At 36.0% G+C, this 17,183-nt stretch overlaps 2 protein-coding genes across 3 annotated transcripts; one reads left to right on the top strand and one right to left on the bottom strand.

Moving 5' to 3' along the window:
- The first annotated feature begins 3,612 nt into the window (after window positions 1–3,612).
- LOC104888443 (UDP-glycosyltransferase 88B1) lies at window positions 3,613–5,348 on the top strand. The gene has a single exon (XM_010673419.4). It carries the CDS (start codon window positions 3,723–3,725, stop codon window positions 5,172–5,174), a length of 1,452 nt encoding a protein of 483 aa, XP_010671721.2. The 5' UTR covers window positions 3,613–3,722; the 3' UTR covers window positions 5,175–5,348.
- Window positions 5,349–8,934: 3,586 nt separating this feature from the next.
- LOC104888441 (probable N-acetyltransferase HLS1-like) lies at window positions 8,935–15,220 on the bottom strand. Of its 2 annotated transcripts, XM_010673417.4 has the most exons (6): window positions 14,995–15,220; window positions 14,846–14,896; window positions 12,703–14,751; window positions 11,329–11,462; window positions 9,506–10,025; window positions 9,234–9,398 (listed from the first exon to the last, which is right to left on the bottom strand). In XM_010673417.4, exons 3-6 carry the CDS (start codon window positions 12,901–12,903, stop codon window positions 9,384–9,386), a joined length of 870 nt encoding a protein of 289 aa, XP_010671719.1. In that variant the 5' UTR covers window positions 12,904–14,751; window positions 14,846–14,896; window positions 14,995–15,220; the 3' UTR covers window positions 9,234–9,383. The 2 variants fall into 2 exon arrangements, with proteins under 2 accessions (XP_010671715.1, XP_010671719.1); XM_010673413.3 differs by having other exon boundaries at window positions 8,935–10,025; window positions 14,995–15,219.
- Between the last annotated feature and the right edge of the window lie 1,963 nt (window positions 15,221–17,183).

Raw genomic sequence — 17,183 nt, 5'->3', positions numbered from 1 at the left:
GTCTTCTTTCTTTTTAGGTAGTCTTCATTTTTTTTCAGGTAGTCCAACTGAAAAAAAACAAAGTTCAACTGAAACAAAACAAAGTCCAACTGAAAGAAACACAAAGTCCAACTGAAAGAAAACAAAGTCCAACTGAAAGAAAACAAAGTCCAACTGAAAAAAAAACAAAACACTAACCTCTGCTTTCTCTCACTTTCTCCTTCTTCTTCATTCCTCTTAGCTGATACTCCATACTCATGTTCAGAACACCACCAGTCCACCACCATGTCGCCTCCAAGAACAGCTGGCCCATTGTTTATCCTCTGATTTCCATAATAAAACCTCATCACTTTCTTGGATATAGAAGGAACCCAAAATTGCAGTTTCGTTTACTATTGTAAGTTATCGCTATTGAATTTTATAGTTCCGAAGTTTATAGTTTTGAAGAAGTTTATAATTATGGGAGCTAAAAAAGAGGGAGATAACGAGGGTTCAAGAGATGGGAGAAGAAGTTATTTATCCTCCTTGATCAACTCTTCTCTATGGGGATTCCTATGTATTATATACTGATATTTTGAATGAGAAGACATCAGATTTTGCCGTGCTATTATCATTTTGTCATGGTATCAAGAGCAAGTTAAGTTCTTGGGGTTTCTCAATTTTTTTCTCTCCTGTCGGTGGGGGTGGATGTCTGGTTTATTACCCCCACCGGCCGGATATTCCGCTGCGTTCTTCTGTTTGAATCTCTTGGCCATTTTTTTTCCTTTCACCAAAAGAAAATCCTTTGGAAGTTTGTTTTTGTGATGATGTTCATTCCATCACAAAATTTAAAAAGTTTGTTTATGTGATGATGTTCATTCCATCACAAAATTTGAAAGTTCATTTCTTGATGATGTTCATTCCATCAAAATTGTTACTTTGTTCGTCTCAATTTCAGATCTGTTCCAAAACAGATTGTGAGTCATGTTTCGGGTCTCCCTATGTCGTGAGATAGGGTTTATTGGTTCTCCTTGTACCGTGAGACAAGGCATATTGGTTCTCCTTGTGCCGTGAGACAAGGTTTTTTTTTAACTGATTTTAGTGTGGTTTGCTCTGAAAACCAATATTTGATTGGACCACGTTTTTGCTCCGGAAAAACCAAAATACGACGAGTTCGAGAAGAAGAGCTGTTTTCGTTGTAATGTTATATTTGCAGGATCGAAAAGAATGACGTTCCTGTTTGATCGATGATTGATGGATCGTTCGAAAAAGATGAACGTTCTCATCATTTAAAAAAAAAAAAAAATGAAGATGACATTACCAGATTTGTGCATCTCGATTCTCGACTTCAACCAAGAGCAGAATTTCCAATCGTAACGTTCGTCTTACTGTCGTTACGATTGTGGGAGGGTGTTAGAGATATTTTAGGTATCTTGACATATTCTTGTCGATAATCCTTCCTATCTTTTAGGGAAGTTATTTATCCTCCTTGATTAACTCTTCTCTATGGAGATTCCTATGTATTATATAGTGATATTGTGAATGAGAAGACATCAAATTTTGCCGTGCTATTATCATTTTGTCAGAGAGTGATGTTTTAAAAACGCAAACACTACATCATACATCAACACAAAGGATATATATCAATTTATGCACACTATTTATATTTCTATCTACCATACCATAGCGGCATTAGCTTGTTAGGCTGTTAACAATACATTAAAACCTCAAATTGCTGTCAACCAAACAAAAATCAGAATCAAAGACGAGTAGTTGTATTGTATATTATCACCTCAAGTCGTTGTCAAACAAAAAAAATCTGGATCAAGTAGTTGTAATCAACTAGGATCTAATGCCACTTGGATCACACAATTAATTCACACCACCGGCCATCTTATCCTAGGACCTCAAATCTCAATAGGCAAATAATCTTACTTATACTTTGATTAAGACCACCAATTTTAGTGTGGTCACTCATCACAACCTCACAAACATTAACAAACCTTACAAAAATATATGGGATTTGGGCTCGGACATTGCTCCGAGTTAATACTATTTTACAAATTTGATACTATATATTTTTTTCCATTCCTATTAAAATATATTAGGGAAAACTCAACATTAAAAAGGTACATATATTCTTTCAAAAAAAAAAAAAAAAAAGGTACATATATAATAACGTGGACACTAAAAACATGATTAAAAGTTGATTGAGATGGTAATTGTGTCATATATAATTGCAAGAGGTTATGGGTTCAAATCTTGTTGGAAGCAAGCTAATTTTAATTTTGTTAATTAACATAACTTGTCACTTGTGTACACATTGGACAATTCCAGTGGAGTAACAGAGGTGTCACTCAGCGTGTATGCATTGCGTGGAGGTGCCACGTGACGTGTATACATTGTCACGCACGCCTTTGAATATATTTGTATAGATACTCCTTCCGTTACTAAACTATATTTCATTGCATTTGCCAAGCAAGCTTGGCCTAGTAGTTGAATTATGGCACTCAATTTTAAGATTGGAGATTCATTTTCCACTTGAGGGTAGGGATTTTCCTTACCCTCCTCCCTTACTTCTAGTGTCTAGCCCCCTAACCCGGTTCGGGTTGACATGTACGAGGTTCCATCTCGATTGATAGGGCGATTTATGATAGAAATTTGGAGGTCACGCAAAAGTTTTAATGGATTCTTCATAATATAATATAACAAAATTACATTTTATTGATTACATTCATAAGAATTGTACAAATATATTTGTGAGAGTCCATATCTCTCACTATTTATTTGGTAGAACCATTGTTTTCACCCCTAAATTATTTTGTAACAGGTCTCTTGATTAGTTCACCTTTCAACTCATGCACATACAACATATTTATAGTTGTTGTATCCTAATTTCTAGATTTCTCTACACTTGTCTACTTGTCTAATATATTTGATTTGTGCAAGATGTTTCTAAATACATCAAACTTGATGTTTCATTACACATTTAGATTTTTCTAAATTAAACTCTAACAATTAATCTTAAAAAAAATATTTTATTGCATTTTTGAGGTTAAAGTAAAAAAACTTCGCCATATGAAAAAATATAATCAGATATAATTTTATTAGGATGATTTAATATATTAAGAATATTGTTCTTTAATTTATAACCTTAGAGACAGAATAAGTCTTGTGTGACCAAAGCCATACATGTACCTTTGCTTATAAATATAGTCCCTCTTTTACAATTTTAAGTACTCTAATCTACTATTTTCTCTATTCTTCTATATAGTGAGTAGTGCCAAAAAAAAAAATCATACAGTCACCATTTTTTACATTAGTTTATTACTTTAATAAAAAGTTATACGTTATAAAATAGTAAATTTTTTTCTCTTATAATTAATCACCCTTTACAACATATAATTACTTTTTCTATATCTACAACATTTTTTATAAATCATAAATACTACTACTAACATTAGGTGTACATTATCAAAGATGTATTGGCCTAGTCGTTAAGATTGAGGTGCCGTGAACAATAGGTCACAGGTTCGAATCCCTCCTCCACTTCTTTATACTTTGTAATGTCTTCGTGGCTCATATGGATCAAAAAAGAACATTAGATCTACACTAAATTTAGATTGCTTGAAAAATGCCTCTTTAGTGAACAACTTTAAAACATGAGGCAATACTCCTAATTTCTCACACTTACTTTTCCCCTTTCTATTCCCAACTAAACTTGTTCCTCCATCTTTTCTCACCACATACTAAACTTCACAACAATGGAGAAAGTAATCCTCTATCCATCACCATTCATAGGCCATATAATCTCCATGGTTGAGCTTGGCAAACTCTTAATAACACAATCTCCTACACTTTCTTCCATAACCATCATCATCCCAAGTTCCCCCTTCAACAACAATGACTCTTATTCCTCATATATCTCCTCTGTTTCTTCATCTTTCCCTTCCATCACCTTCCTCTTTCACCCTTCTATTCCTCTTCTTCTCGGCGATCTTTCGAATTACGACGATCAAGAACATATTACGTACGAAACACTTCGCAATAATAACAATAATGTTCTTGAATCTCTACAATCAATATCTATATCCTCCACTATTACTGCTTTTATTATTGACTTCTTTTGTTACTCTGCTCTTGAAGTTTCTCAATCTCTTAATATACCCACGTACTTTTTCATGCCATCTGGTGCTTCTGTTCTTGCTTTTTTCCTTAATCTTCCTGTTTATGATAGAAAATTTACTGGTTCTTTTAGAAATCTTGATGTTTTGCTGGAAATTCCTGGATTGTTTTCTCTTCCTACTGATCATATGATTGAATGTATGCTTGATCGTGGGGTGAGTTTTAATGAGTTTGTTAAATTGGGTGAAACTTTTCTTAAATCAAATGGGATTATAATCAATACTTTTGATTCATTAGAGGTTAAAGCTGTTATGGGTTTGAAGCAAGGGGGTTGTCTTCCTGGAACTCCAATTCCTCCTGTTTATTGCATTGGTCCTTTGATTGCGCCAAGAGGTGGTAGTAATGGTGGCGAAGGTGAAGGCGAAAGCGAAAGAGGAGGAGAAAGACATGAGTGTCTAAGATGGCTTGATGATCAACCAAGTGGAAGTGTGGTGTACTTGTGTTTTGGGAGTGAAGGTGTGTTTTCTAAGGAGCAAGTTTGTGAGATAGCTATTGGGTTGGAGAGGAGTGGGGTGAGGTTTTTGTGGGTGGTTCGAGCCCCACCTAGTGAGAATAAGGTTGATGTGTTCTTTCCCTCTTTGCACGAACCGGATTTGGACTCACTCCTTCCTGAAGGATTTTTGGATAGGACTAAAGATAGGGGTCATGTGGTCAAGTCATGGGTTCCACAAATTGAAGTATTAGGGCATGTGTCAATAGGTGCGTTCGTAACTCATTGTGGATGGAACTCGACTTTAGAGGCGGTTTGTGCTGGTTTGCCTATGGTTGCTTGGCCACTCTATGCCGAGCAAAAGTTCAATAAGATATTGCTTGTCGAAGAAATTAAAATTGCGTTACCAATGGAGGAGTCTGAGGATCGGTTTGTGAATTCGAATGAGATTGAGAAACGGGTTAAGCAAATCATGAACTCGAAAGAAGGTGATTATGTAAGGAAACGAGTACTAGAGATGAAAGACAAGGCGAAAATTGCCCTCAATGAAGGAGGCTCATCTAATGTAGCACTAAAAATGTTAATTGAATCATGGCAATGAAGACCTACCTACAAACATTAGGGTTACCTTGAACTATATTTTTAGTTGCTATAATTGGTTTTAAGATTGGTAGCTAAGTATGGGGCCAATCTCACCATTGGAAATATATATTGTGTTAATCAATTTATAAGTTCATTATTAGAATATATAATAAAAATATGTTTGAATGATTAAGATTTTTGTCTAAATAGGCATTGTATAGTAAGAATGATATATTGATGTGTGCCGCATGATTTGGATGTTCGCAATCATGCCAAGAGCAGAACCTAATCGCTGTTGTTTTGTTCTCTTATTCTTTCTGATTGGAAACCAAGGTATGCATTTTGTCAACTAAGGAAAAACGTAGCAAGAGTGGGCTACAATTGTTGAACTTTAAGAACATTTGTTTGTGTAATGTATGGTTGGACCACCAAATTTTTTCATATTATTGGACAAATTGACAGTTTCTGTCTACATAGACATTAGTAAATTTTGTCTACAATTTAAATTGGAAGTACTTGTTGGAAGTTATAATAAATGCTTTTAAAGGAAATTCAAGAGTTGCTTCAAAAGAGAATGTGAAGAGTCCCACATTGATAGAATAATAGGTAGTGTAAGGGGTTTATATACATTACACTTTCTATACCCATTGAGTTGTGTGACAAAAGGACTTTTAGTGGGCATGTGATGAGTGGAGTTACCACACGCGCCCGGTCCGGGCCAGGGCCATGGAAGGCCCATTTTGGGTCAAAAATTTGTTGTTTTTAGCCAGTAATTTTTCGTAATATTGAAATTGTAGAGAGCTAATATGGTCAAATCGAAAGGTGATAAAAATATGGACTATGTTCACCCGATCTTTCTCATCCCAGAGGTTATGATTCTTGTCATCAAACAAGGTGCCTGCTGGACCTAATTTCACAAACGACGCCATACTCGTACCTGTATCACTGTGTGACATGAGAAATCTAGAAAATATCGAATGAAACATTCTTACTTTATAGCTTATTAAACCATACAATTTTAATCATACACACGACTACACAGAATACATTATGAGTATGGCACATTCAAGAGTATTTTTTTTTTTGCTCATTGCCTATTTAAAACCTGTAAATAACCTTTCAAACAATTTGAAAAGCTCCAGGTTAGCAAATAAGCAAATAATATACTATACGCATGGTAAATTAGGATGTACAACAATTTTAATCATACGAGTATACTATGATTTGATCATGATTGAAAGGAACAATCACATATAACATTGTTGCGCCTATATACTTCATTCGCTTCCATTTAATTGCAACACTTTCACTTTTGACATTATACACATTTTACAATCACTCGTATAAACTAGCTTTTGTGTTTTATATACATGAAAAAATATAGTCATGTTCGATCCCATGTAAGTGGTGGATTCTTCTTAATGTGTACTTTATTCATATCTAATTTTTATAAATTTTACCAAAACATAATTGAAGTCCAAAGAGATAATCTAAATTATGCATTGGTAAGCATGAAATTAGAAGTGTTATAATTTAATAGGCGTGAAGGAAGTCTATACTTGATACGAGAGTTATCCTTTGAATTAATCAACAATATTTAAGATTATCGTTCTAGTAGTGTTTAGTAGTTTTTAATAAGATTATCAAATTTTCTAATAGAGCAAAAACTTAATATTTACTGATGGAGAAACAGAAGTACAGAACTCTTATAGATTTTTCATACTCTTCATATGACAGGTAACTGTATGATGATTCTAAATAACACATGTTCATAGTTTGGAATAATAGAGTACATAAAACATTACAATTAGTGGCACATAAACGTTTTTAATCTCCTTTTTTAGAAATTTCCACAACATATTTTTATATCCCAACGAAAAATTAACAAATATATAAAACTTAAATATTGTTTTAGAAGAAAACATAAAACAAAAATTATTAAAAGAAACGGTCTAATTTTAATATAAAAGTAGACCTAATCACTAAATGGATTCAACTAGTCACTGGAAGAAATTAACCTAGTCTATTGGGCTAATTTTTTTTTAATATTGAACTTACTATTGCCTAATTTTAATTTAAAAGTAATAGTAAACTCTAAATAAAATGAAACAAATAAGTTGTAGTGAGCTTACCACGTCGCGTACTCTGAAGAAATTGAAGAGACCTCTAACTCTCAAAGAGAAGCTTTTTTTTTTTTAGGACTGAAAGTCTTAATCCTCTTACATAAGTAGTGAATATGGAGACTTTTGGAATATCATGATTTTATGATAGTATCGTAAATGATGGATTAATGGAATGTAATTACGTAAACATTAAAGTTAATTAAATATATCTCTAGTTTCAACTTTCTGCCTTCTGGGGACTAAAAGCTTGAAACTTGACCTTTTACCATCTTTGACCTATCGCTTGGACTAATGCGATGTAATTTTTATTTACGTCGCAACATCATTTTGTGGTAAACATGGTTTCTCCTGCTTTACATACTTCTACATCGACGTAGTTCTAAATATTTCATACTTTCTCGATTTCGTTTTAAATGCAACAAAAGAATATTATATATTTCAAAAAAAAAAAAAATACTCCTTTATTACATTTAAAATAAAACAGGGGAATTATACATATTAATTTTTGGACAACGAAACCTACTTGGTAAAACTAGTTAGTGATTATCCATGTGGTCAAAAATTATTTTGACCGTGTTGGCGTGTTTTGTAATTATATATACATGATATATAAAATCATATGTTTTCTCAGTTTCATATGCATTTTATTTTATCATTATTTCACAATTTTTACTAAGTACTAGAGGTGATCATTTTGGCCCGGCCCGGCCCGCTTTTTGGCCGGGTTTTGGGTAGAATTTTTGGGCCCGCGAGCCGGGCCAGGCCCGCTCGGATTTTTTTTGTCTTTGGGCGGGCTTTGGGCAAGCCAAAAACGACTTTTTAGTCTATTTTTTGGCCCGCAAAAGCCTGCTAATTTAGGCCCGAAATAGCGGGCTTTGGACACAAAAAATTCGGCCCGAATTTAGGCTCGGCCTGGCCCGACCCGACCATTGGGCAAATTTTTTTGGCCGCGGCCCGGCCCGAACCCGGCCCGGCCCATGATCACCTCTACTAAGTACGTCATTAGATATATTACTGGATAAAGTTGTGCAGCATAGACACTTAAAAATAAGTGACTAGTTTTTTTTTTATGAAACGGAGGATGTACTTCCTCCGTTTCTTTTTACTCGCTACACTTCTCATTTCACGGACTCCTAGGCAATTTTCAGGAAAAGAAGAATAGAGAGTAAAAAGAAAAGGACCCATGTAGGAGGAGAGAGATAGAGAGAGTTTATTGCCCAAAAAAGAAGTGTAGCAAGTAATGTGAAACTTTCCATAATGGAAAGTGTAGCGAGTAAAAAGAAACGGAGTAAGTAGTTAACATTTAGCAACTCAGCTGTACCTCACGCGCAATGGTGAGAGTTTTTGGTCATATTATAATTGAAGGCCGCAAAACTAGTTAGTGAGCAGTGATGAAATATATGCACATTGAGGTGTAGTTAGTTTTTGGAAGTTTTTTGAGTGGTTACAATAAAATTATAGTCTACAATTACTTAATCCGAACCCTCTATTTTTAGTGACTCGTTTTACCCATTGGTTTTGCTATCCTTCAAAAAAATTGTCGGAAACCAGGTGAACTTTTGTTATGGATCTATTAATGTATAGACATATAGTAGTTACTATTTAGTTTTAGTTTTTGGTTTGATTGTAACAATTTGACTCGGACGATACGGTAAGTTACAATAAACGAATATGTTATTATACTTTTCATAATTGAGTTACAATAAACACAACAGCACTTTTGTACCAATGACGAGATTAAACATCCCCATAATCGACATATCACCTAATACACCATAACACACAGAGCTCCAATACATAATATCAGATCTACAAGCAGGACTGAGAACTTTAACCGCTTTTTATACTTGTTTTGTTTCCCTGCCTAAAAATCTCTTGGATCAACAAACACATTCCCTAAAACACCAGATAATGCCATTGTTATCTCTTCATTATTACCACCAACATTGTCAGTGTTCTTGAAGTACCAAAGATCCTTGATGCTCAACATGGAAGATCCTGAAGGAATATGCTTTTTAAGGGGATCAGAGTCACCTACCTCCGTCATTACCAGCTTACAGTCAGCATCTTTAGCTAACTTAGCTGCAAAGTTCCACGCCGTCTTATTAAGCTCCCTCAACCTGTTTCCCTCACCCAAAAGTCCATACAAAAAAAGAAACCCGAAAGGTTTTTGAGATGAAGTTTGGACTAATGGTAGTTTTATGCAAGGAGAAATGACCTCACTTACACAGGTTAAAGCTGCGTGTAGAAAGTACGAGAAATGACTGAACCTTCGTATTTGAAGCTTGTAAACCTCACGACTATTCCATAAGCTGAAAACAATCCAGGAGCTCGGTTTTGTACTGATTATTGTCTCGGTGTTCTGATCTTCACTCACATGCAGACCTTCCCAAACCTCATCATTGAAATAGCATACCCATGTGCCGAGGCTTGGATTCCCCCTCAATATTGCTTCAATATCGTCTGGATATAGATCTTTGCATTTGAGCTGATATTTATAGAAGGATACTGCCTGGTTGACCTGCAACTTCTCTATATATACGTTCGAGCTCAGTTTCTTAAGAGGATTATCAATAGGAAGTACATATATCTGCAAAGGACTCAATACTTTATATTGGCATTTGAGAGTGAACAAGTTTCGAGAGGCAGCATTGTTTTCCTCAGTAGCTAGATACATATACTCTGCACCATTTCTTGTGAGCCATTCTTCAATTGCTTTCATCAGGTTGAGTCCAACTCCCATCTGTCTGTACCAAGTACAAATAGCAGCATACTCACCACAATCAGGAACGACAATGACATTGATAAGGATGCGCACTACTATAACAGTTAAAAAAAAGGAAAAGTGTTTACGCATCTCAAAGTTGTAGAAGCCTCGTGAATTTAGCATGAACTCGGAACTTAGTGTCATGCTATGGATGCATAATATCTGTTTTTAAGTATTCTAGACCATACGTACAATGGTTGGTTCAGTTGGTAAGGTTCTTGATGCAAAATTGAACCATCTTAAATTTCTTTGTTAGGTTTGTTGCATGGTTTTACTTTACTCTTAAAGTTTTACATGTAACCAAAAATATGTCTTTTATAGTTTTATTGTTATTGTTAGTTAAGTTAGTTAGTTAAAGTAACTTAATTAAAATAAAAGCCGAAAATTTGAGTTGTAATAGCTTAGGCTCAGGCGTGTGGTTTAGAGTATAAAAGGCGTGTGGTTTAGAGTATTTAAGTTAGAGCTATTGTTTCCTTATGTTCTAGCTAGATTCTAGACTTAAGTTTAGGGGAAACTGTCCTAAAATACTGATTAGTTGGCCGTGTGATGTAATAGCTTGGAGGGTAAGGTCTTCTTGCTTCTCCTTCTATAAATATAGGCGCCTAACCACGATAAAGGTAAGAGAGTTGATTTGATTATTGAGCGTTGCTTATTTCGGTTGTTAACCAAAACAATACTTGTTGCAACTTGTATTCATCTTCTAATTGCGATTAGGAAGAGACCCTCTAATTCTTGCGAGAATCAAGAGTACTATCCTTTGTTTTACTTCTTATTTTCAGTTTTCACTCGTAAAAATACCATTAAAACGTCACTTAGTTTCTAAGGCAAACATTGTTAATTTTCGGACTCAAAATTCATATCAGTTCTTCCCTCCTATCCATGAGATCATGGGTTCGGTGCCTGCCAATTGAGGACACTTGAGGCTCGGTTTTCCCTTACCTCCCCACCCACCCCCAAGGCCAACCCTGCTAGCAAAAACTAGTTTAACACACCATTAAGGGTTGTCCGTCAGGGTCGCCAATCTTTTAAATAGAAAAATTATGTACATGGAGTCTGATTTGTACTCACTTTAGAAAGGGGGTTCAAGAGTTCTATGTCCAATCTAAATAATTAAAAATACAAAAATGTGTTTGTACAATCATGGAGGATCATCAAATAAAGGAAGCGTCAAATTAAAGAATTTGCACTATGAGCAATGCTAAAAACTTCTGCAACAGCAATACTGTGATTGTACTACAATTAGCAATGATTAGAACAAAAATGTTATAAAACTAAGGGAGCACCTGTGTCTTGGAGATACCCGAAGACCCAATATACATCCCATCTTCAAATGTGAACTCCTGAGGGAAAACCCCAGCTTTTTTATGCACCCTCGGACTACTCCAACAAGCTCCTCATGGTTTGCCATCTCTGCGACCTTTAGGACAGTACAAAGCACATCCATTACATAACTCGTCTATACATAATCAAATATTCAGGAAAGTACCAAACCTTCTAAGGAGGATATGATAGTAAACATATTAATATGAGCCCAACAACAAAATCATACAGCTAAAATTTAAAGAACAGGAAGCACGGCGTGATTTTAACTTAACAAACTTTTTTTTATTTTTTTGACAGGAACTTAACAAACTTGAATCAGCCCCACATACCAACATTATATGAACAGGGTAGAATCTGATCCTACATAAAGGGTCACCCATCATATCACAGAATATAGACAAATTCTTATTTGAGCCTACTGTGCAATTCTTTTCAAGCCTCTCCACATTTTCAATATCAGTTTCTGCATTGAATTCCCTAACAATCAGATCCTTGCTCATGGTGATGCAGAAGTGGGAGTAAGGGATGACAAATATAGATGGCATGCACTATACCTGTATACCATGTGTGCAGCTCCATTTATATAGGGAACTACATCTGCACTTGTTACAAAGCCAGTCTTTTCTTTTGGATCTTCACTACAGTACATATCTACAAACATTGATCATTGTACTACACCAAAATTGTGGCGGAGAATGGCAAAGATCTAATTGTGTTTCTAACAATTATAGTATGATTCAAATTATTGGAGCTGTTGAGCAAAAGACATGAGCAAAAAGGACAGCTTAGCAGAAAATATTGACCGATAACCAGGTCTCAGGAAAAATTGGGAATTATGTATTTGACCCACTGTTGTACTACATGTTACAATAGCAATGACGACACATCTAGAACTGTAATTAGTCACAGAAATGGCCTCGTTTACTTTCATGAGTGATATACTACTTTACACAGCACACAAGCTGATTCAATTATCCGAGTTTTAGTCATCACTGGATGAGCAGCTAGCAAAGCATAAGCTATTTGCTTTAATACTAGCTGCCTAGAGATAGTAGATGATCTTAATCAAATAAAAAATCACGCAGAAGAAATTCAAGAGAATTGTGAAGAACTGCTACTAAAATTGCCTGAATCACAGTGAAATTTGTTCTATAAAAAGGCTCTGGAAAGATCTTCTGTTATCAGAGATTTCCCTACTCTTTTCTGCAAGTGACATTTTGACAGGAAAAGGTCAGAAAGAACATGTGAAGCTGATGTGATAGTGCCGGTTAAGTATATATATGTCCACTTGTGTGAGAACTGAGAAGCACTAGAGTATAAACACATCTCCGTACCTCATACCATGTAGTCTTTGTGTTTATGATTACATTTTGTCCTCCTCTGCAATGAGAAGCCCACATACTCTTAGGAGTCATTTCCTTCCTGATCAGTTCCATCAACATCAGTGATTGGCCTAAAATTTTCGCGATAATTCCTCGAAAAAAGCAACAGGAAACTGCATGTTCTGGATTCAGCATATATTTGGCTCTATCCATGTTCGCCTGAAAACATAACAGCTCCACCACAAATTTTTTGAGAATAATCAATGTGAAGAGCCCTCCCCTTCGCCCTCACCCCTCCTCCCCTCCCCCCCTCACCCAATAAACATTATTAAGTTTGCATGCATTATAATACATATACGGACAGATGTTGTAAAACACTAATTTAGAAATGCAATAATCAAACATTTGTGTGAACAGCAAGTATACCAGAGATCAGCTGCTGTACATCACTGCATCACCAAACAATGGTAAATTTGGATGCCAGAGAATCTTGAGGATAAATTTATTGGAAAAAATTTCAGTGAAAGTTTAGAGAGAAAGATGCTGGCAATGTTTCTCCACCTCTCATAAATCATACCAATAAAATCATTTGGTAAAATTGATACAAATATCCTTAAACACTTGTTACTTGTGGAAGACTAATAGATGGAGTCCAAAAGGGACAAAGCTTGGTAGGTTTGGTTCGGGTATTACTAGTTATTGGCACAAAACTAGCATGATTCACTAGTTGATCAAGCGCAACTACTCAAACAGGGGAATCTATCAAGAGCTCATGTTCTAGAGAAGCTTGACTTCAGAGACATCATAAAGCCATAAAGCACATAAGCGTCAAAAAAATAATGTAACATTCGCTCTTAACATTAATGAGCACACTGCTGTAAGCGGTTTCATAGCTGGTCGTTAACAAAAAAGGGCTGTTATAGCTGCCTACATATCCAGAAAGTTTTAACCAATACACTAAGATACTATTTTCCTGCTGTAATTATACGAAATCTCCAATAAGCTTGCACTATAGAACCTGGACCATGACAAAAAAATCATGCAAGGATGAGGTCCTGTGGATCTCTAGACAAAAAATTTGTGATTCGTTTATTATTGGCCTTGTACCAAATGTCCAGCGCCATATCGTATTGGAGACTCCAACGATTTTTATATGAACTCTGTAAACGAGTCGGAACATATACTCCGAACATCCAATCATTACATATATGAACTCTTTTTTTTCACTTTTGTGGATTATTATCAGTCTACTAGTCCATTATATCTCTCACTTGGTAGTGCAAAAGATGATGTAATTAGGCTTAGTATGCTTTAATTACTTCATTATATACTACCACATTTGTCCAACTTAAATCATATGTACCGTGTACTTTAAATTAAACCACAATCATATACTCATATACAACACAAAAGGCAAAAAAGTAGTAAAGAACCCATTTTATTTACTTGAAAGAAACATGTGTAATATCTCATACTGACATTTTCACAAACACATAATGAGCAACTTTCCCTACAATCTCTTCACATCAAAACTGCACAAAAAAACCATGAAACCCCAAATCAAAGAACCTATTCAATCTCCTCACAAAGAAAGAACTACTACTTTGTGATTTTCATTTGGACATATCTACAAACACCTAGCAGGCAAACCTCAATCAACCAAAACTCGAAAACAACGAAAAATGGCGTACTCTTAAACCAAACAAGCAGATAATCCAATCTCATTAATGTTCCTCCTCTTTTGGCTCTTCATTGACCTGGGTCTCGTCGAATAAACCATGTCAAATACCTTCTTCTCCTTCACTTTCCTCACTCTCTTCCTGGGTTTCAGTTCCTCCAAATGAACACTCCCATTGTTATCGTTATCGGTGTCGTTATAAGAGAGAGACTGGAAGTGCTGGACTGAGAATTCTTGCCATTGAAGAGTATCAAGGTCATCATTTACTTCATCAATAGTAAGATCGCCATTGTTAAAACTCAAGGTTTCATCCAATGTTGAACGATGAGAATTTATGAACTCATCAATTCCACTCAATGCTTCTAGAAGACTAGAACCATCTCCTACAAAAATATAATATATATTATCTAGATTTCAATTTCACTATTAAAATTCATCATTCATATTAACATGCAAAATTGAATTGAAAATGTGTACCTTGCGACGGTTTTCATGATTAAGCTTGTAAAATCCGTGAATCTGAACAATCTTTTGCAAAAAAAAGAGATGATGAATCAGATCGATCATATTATATTTATCTGTACTGACACTCTAATAGTAAAAAAAAAAAATGAAGAGAGAGAAACCTGATTGAGTTGGTGGAAGTTTAATGTAGAAGCAGAAGAGACGGGATTGTTAAAGAAGAAATCATAGTTCTCAAAACGAAGAGGTTTGGGCAGAACTCTCGTCGCCATTTTCTCTTTCTTCCCAGAGTTTTGCATCGTTAGTTCTTCTTCGCTTTCTAATTACAGCGTTTTTTAGGACTGTTGAAGTATTTGGTTTTATCTAAAAATGAAATTTTTTTCGTTTATTTGAAACTGATAGAGGTACTCATAATAAAGGTAGTTTGGTTAGGGGGTTTCAAAAAAGGGAAAGGAGATTAGTTAATTCTATTCCCTTAAAACTTATTTGGATGGGGGGTTTTATTTCCCTCCATTACCCCAAATCCCTCTATTTTGATTCCCTACTACCCCTCCACTTAGAAATGGGGGAATGGAAAACCCTTTACCATCACCTTTGACCACAACCACTTTGCCACGGGAACCACCACCCTCGAACCCCTCCATCGAAAACCACCACTCCACCACCTAAAACCACCACCATCAACCCGAAACCACCACCCCACCACCGCTCCACACCCGAAACTACCACCCCACCTCCGCTCCACACCCGAAACCACCACCTAAAACCAACATCCCACCACCGATCCACACCCAAAACCACCACCTAAAACCACCACCTCTACCCGAAAAACCACCACATCCACACGAAAACCACCACCATCCATGAAAAACACCTCTCCCTTATCGAAAAAATCTAGATCTACAAGAGAGGAGGAAAGAGAAAAGATTATTTACCGCAAAAATCAGTAGCCCAAAGGGAGGGAGAAGGGGTGACGGAGGAGGGAAAGGGGCGGCGCGTCGGCGACGGAGGCAGAGGGGAAGGGGCGGCGCGCCGGCGACAGGGAAGGGTAAGAGCGACGGCGGCGGCATGGAGGGAAAAGTGGAGGAGGGGAAAAGTTGATTACATGGGTGGTGGTAGTTTTAGGGGAAAAGTTGTGGTGGTGGAAGATACTAGGGTTTCCTTTGATAATATCTAAACAAACAACTTTGAAAATCAAAGGGTAGACCTTTCCATTTTCCTTGTAACCCTTTCTCAAATCCTTTCCCTTTCCACTCACCAACCAAACGCCCCCTAAGTTATAACCACCTTTCCTACTTTCTAAACCTCATATCTTATATAAGTTTGAGGTATAGGTTTTAAATCTATTAATATATTAAACAAACATTAAATATGGCTATTATTCATTATAAACACATACCTCATATCTCGATGTGATTACGGGTCGGGTTGGGTCGAGCTTAGGCCAACAAATAGTCTGTTTCGAGCCAAAGTCGATGGTGGGGCCGGCCGAATCGAAATTTAGATTTTTCCAAATCTAGGTTGCCCATGGTCCATAATTTTTGCCCAAAAAATCAAATCGGGCCGAAAGATTGTGCCCAAAACTCTCCCATTTTTGAGCCGACACGCAGACCGGGCTCAAGTTGATCACCTCTACTCATACCAAAATCATATGAAGCAAATGCTCCCTTAATAGGATGGAGAGAATACCATACAGTATGCATGTAAATTTACCTAAATTCAGCTAACTTGTCCATGAGTAATCGCTATATTGGCGCCTAATTTCAACCCTGATCTTTTTGACTTATTTTCAGTTCATATGAGTTTAGTTCAATTTCAGTTTCAGTTCAAAAGAACGGGGAATTTGTCTCTTAGAAGCTAGAAGAGATCTTGGTTCGAATGTTTAGGGAAACATTTCGTGGAAGGAGGTAACTCCCACAAAGTTGGGGACTTAAGATGTACAGAGATAGGTGGCTCATATCAAGCCTGCCTACATATATCAATGCGAAAGGAAGAAAACTAACTTACTTTTTATAAGCGTGAATATTAGTTAAATGGCTCACATCTTGGATCAAATGAAGTATTTTATTAAGTGTCTTTTAGTTACCATACTTGAATGTAGTGTGCGATTTGCACAATTGACCCGTCCTAACTTCTAACTTCGACTAGGTGATATTTTGTTGAATAGTTGTCAATTTCTTTGCATAACAACAATATTCTATATGTCAGTTCAACTTGTAGTCAAATGGTGTAGACAATCTAGAGATAAAAACCTTCACATGGTCAATCATTTGAGTCTAAATTCAATAAATCTCCGACATCTATAACTTACAAGAAGGAATCATGGACTTAAACTAAACGCACATATTTGAAA

The sequence above is a fragment of the Beta vulgaris genome, chromosome 3 (genome assembly GCF_026745355.1).
Source record: "Beta vulgaris subsp. vulgaris cultivar EL10 chromosome 3, EL10.2, whole genome shotgun sequence".
In the NCBI taxonomy this organism is placed as follows: Eukaryota; Viridiplantae; Streptophyta; class Magnoliopsida; order Caryophyllales; family Amaranthaceae; genus Beta; species Beta vulgaris.
This window is presented reverse-complemented; position numbering and strand designations above follow the sequence as displayed.

Bases quoted from the DNA above. Each gene is read 5' to 3' on its own strand.
- LOC104888443 (XM_010673419.4), top strand. From the start codon at position 3,723: ATGGAGAAAGTAATCCTCTATCCATCACCATTCATAGGCCATATAATC.
- LOC104888441 (XM_010673413.3), bottom strand. From the start codon at position 12,903: ATGGATAGAGCCAAATATATGCTGAATCCAGAACATGCAGTTTCCTGT. The intron at 11,463-12,702 runs GTACGGAGATGT...ACTGTCCTAAAG, and splicing joins CAAAGACTACATGGTATGAG to GTCGCAGAGATGGCAAACCA. The intron at 10,026-11,328 runs GTGCTCCCTTAG...TACTTGGTACAG, and splicing joins CGGGTATCTCCAAGACACAG to ACAGATGGGAGTTGGACTCA.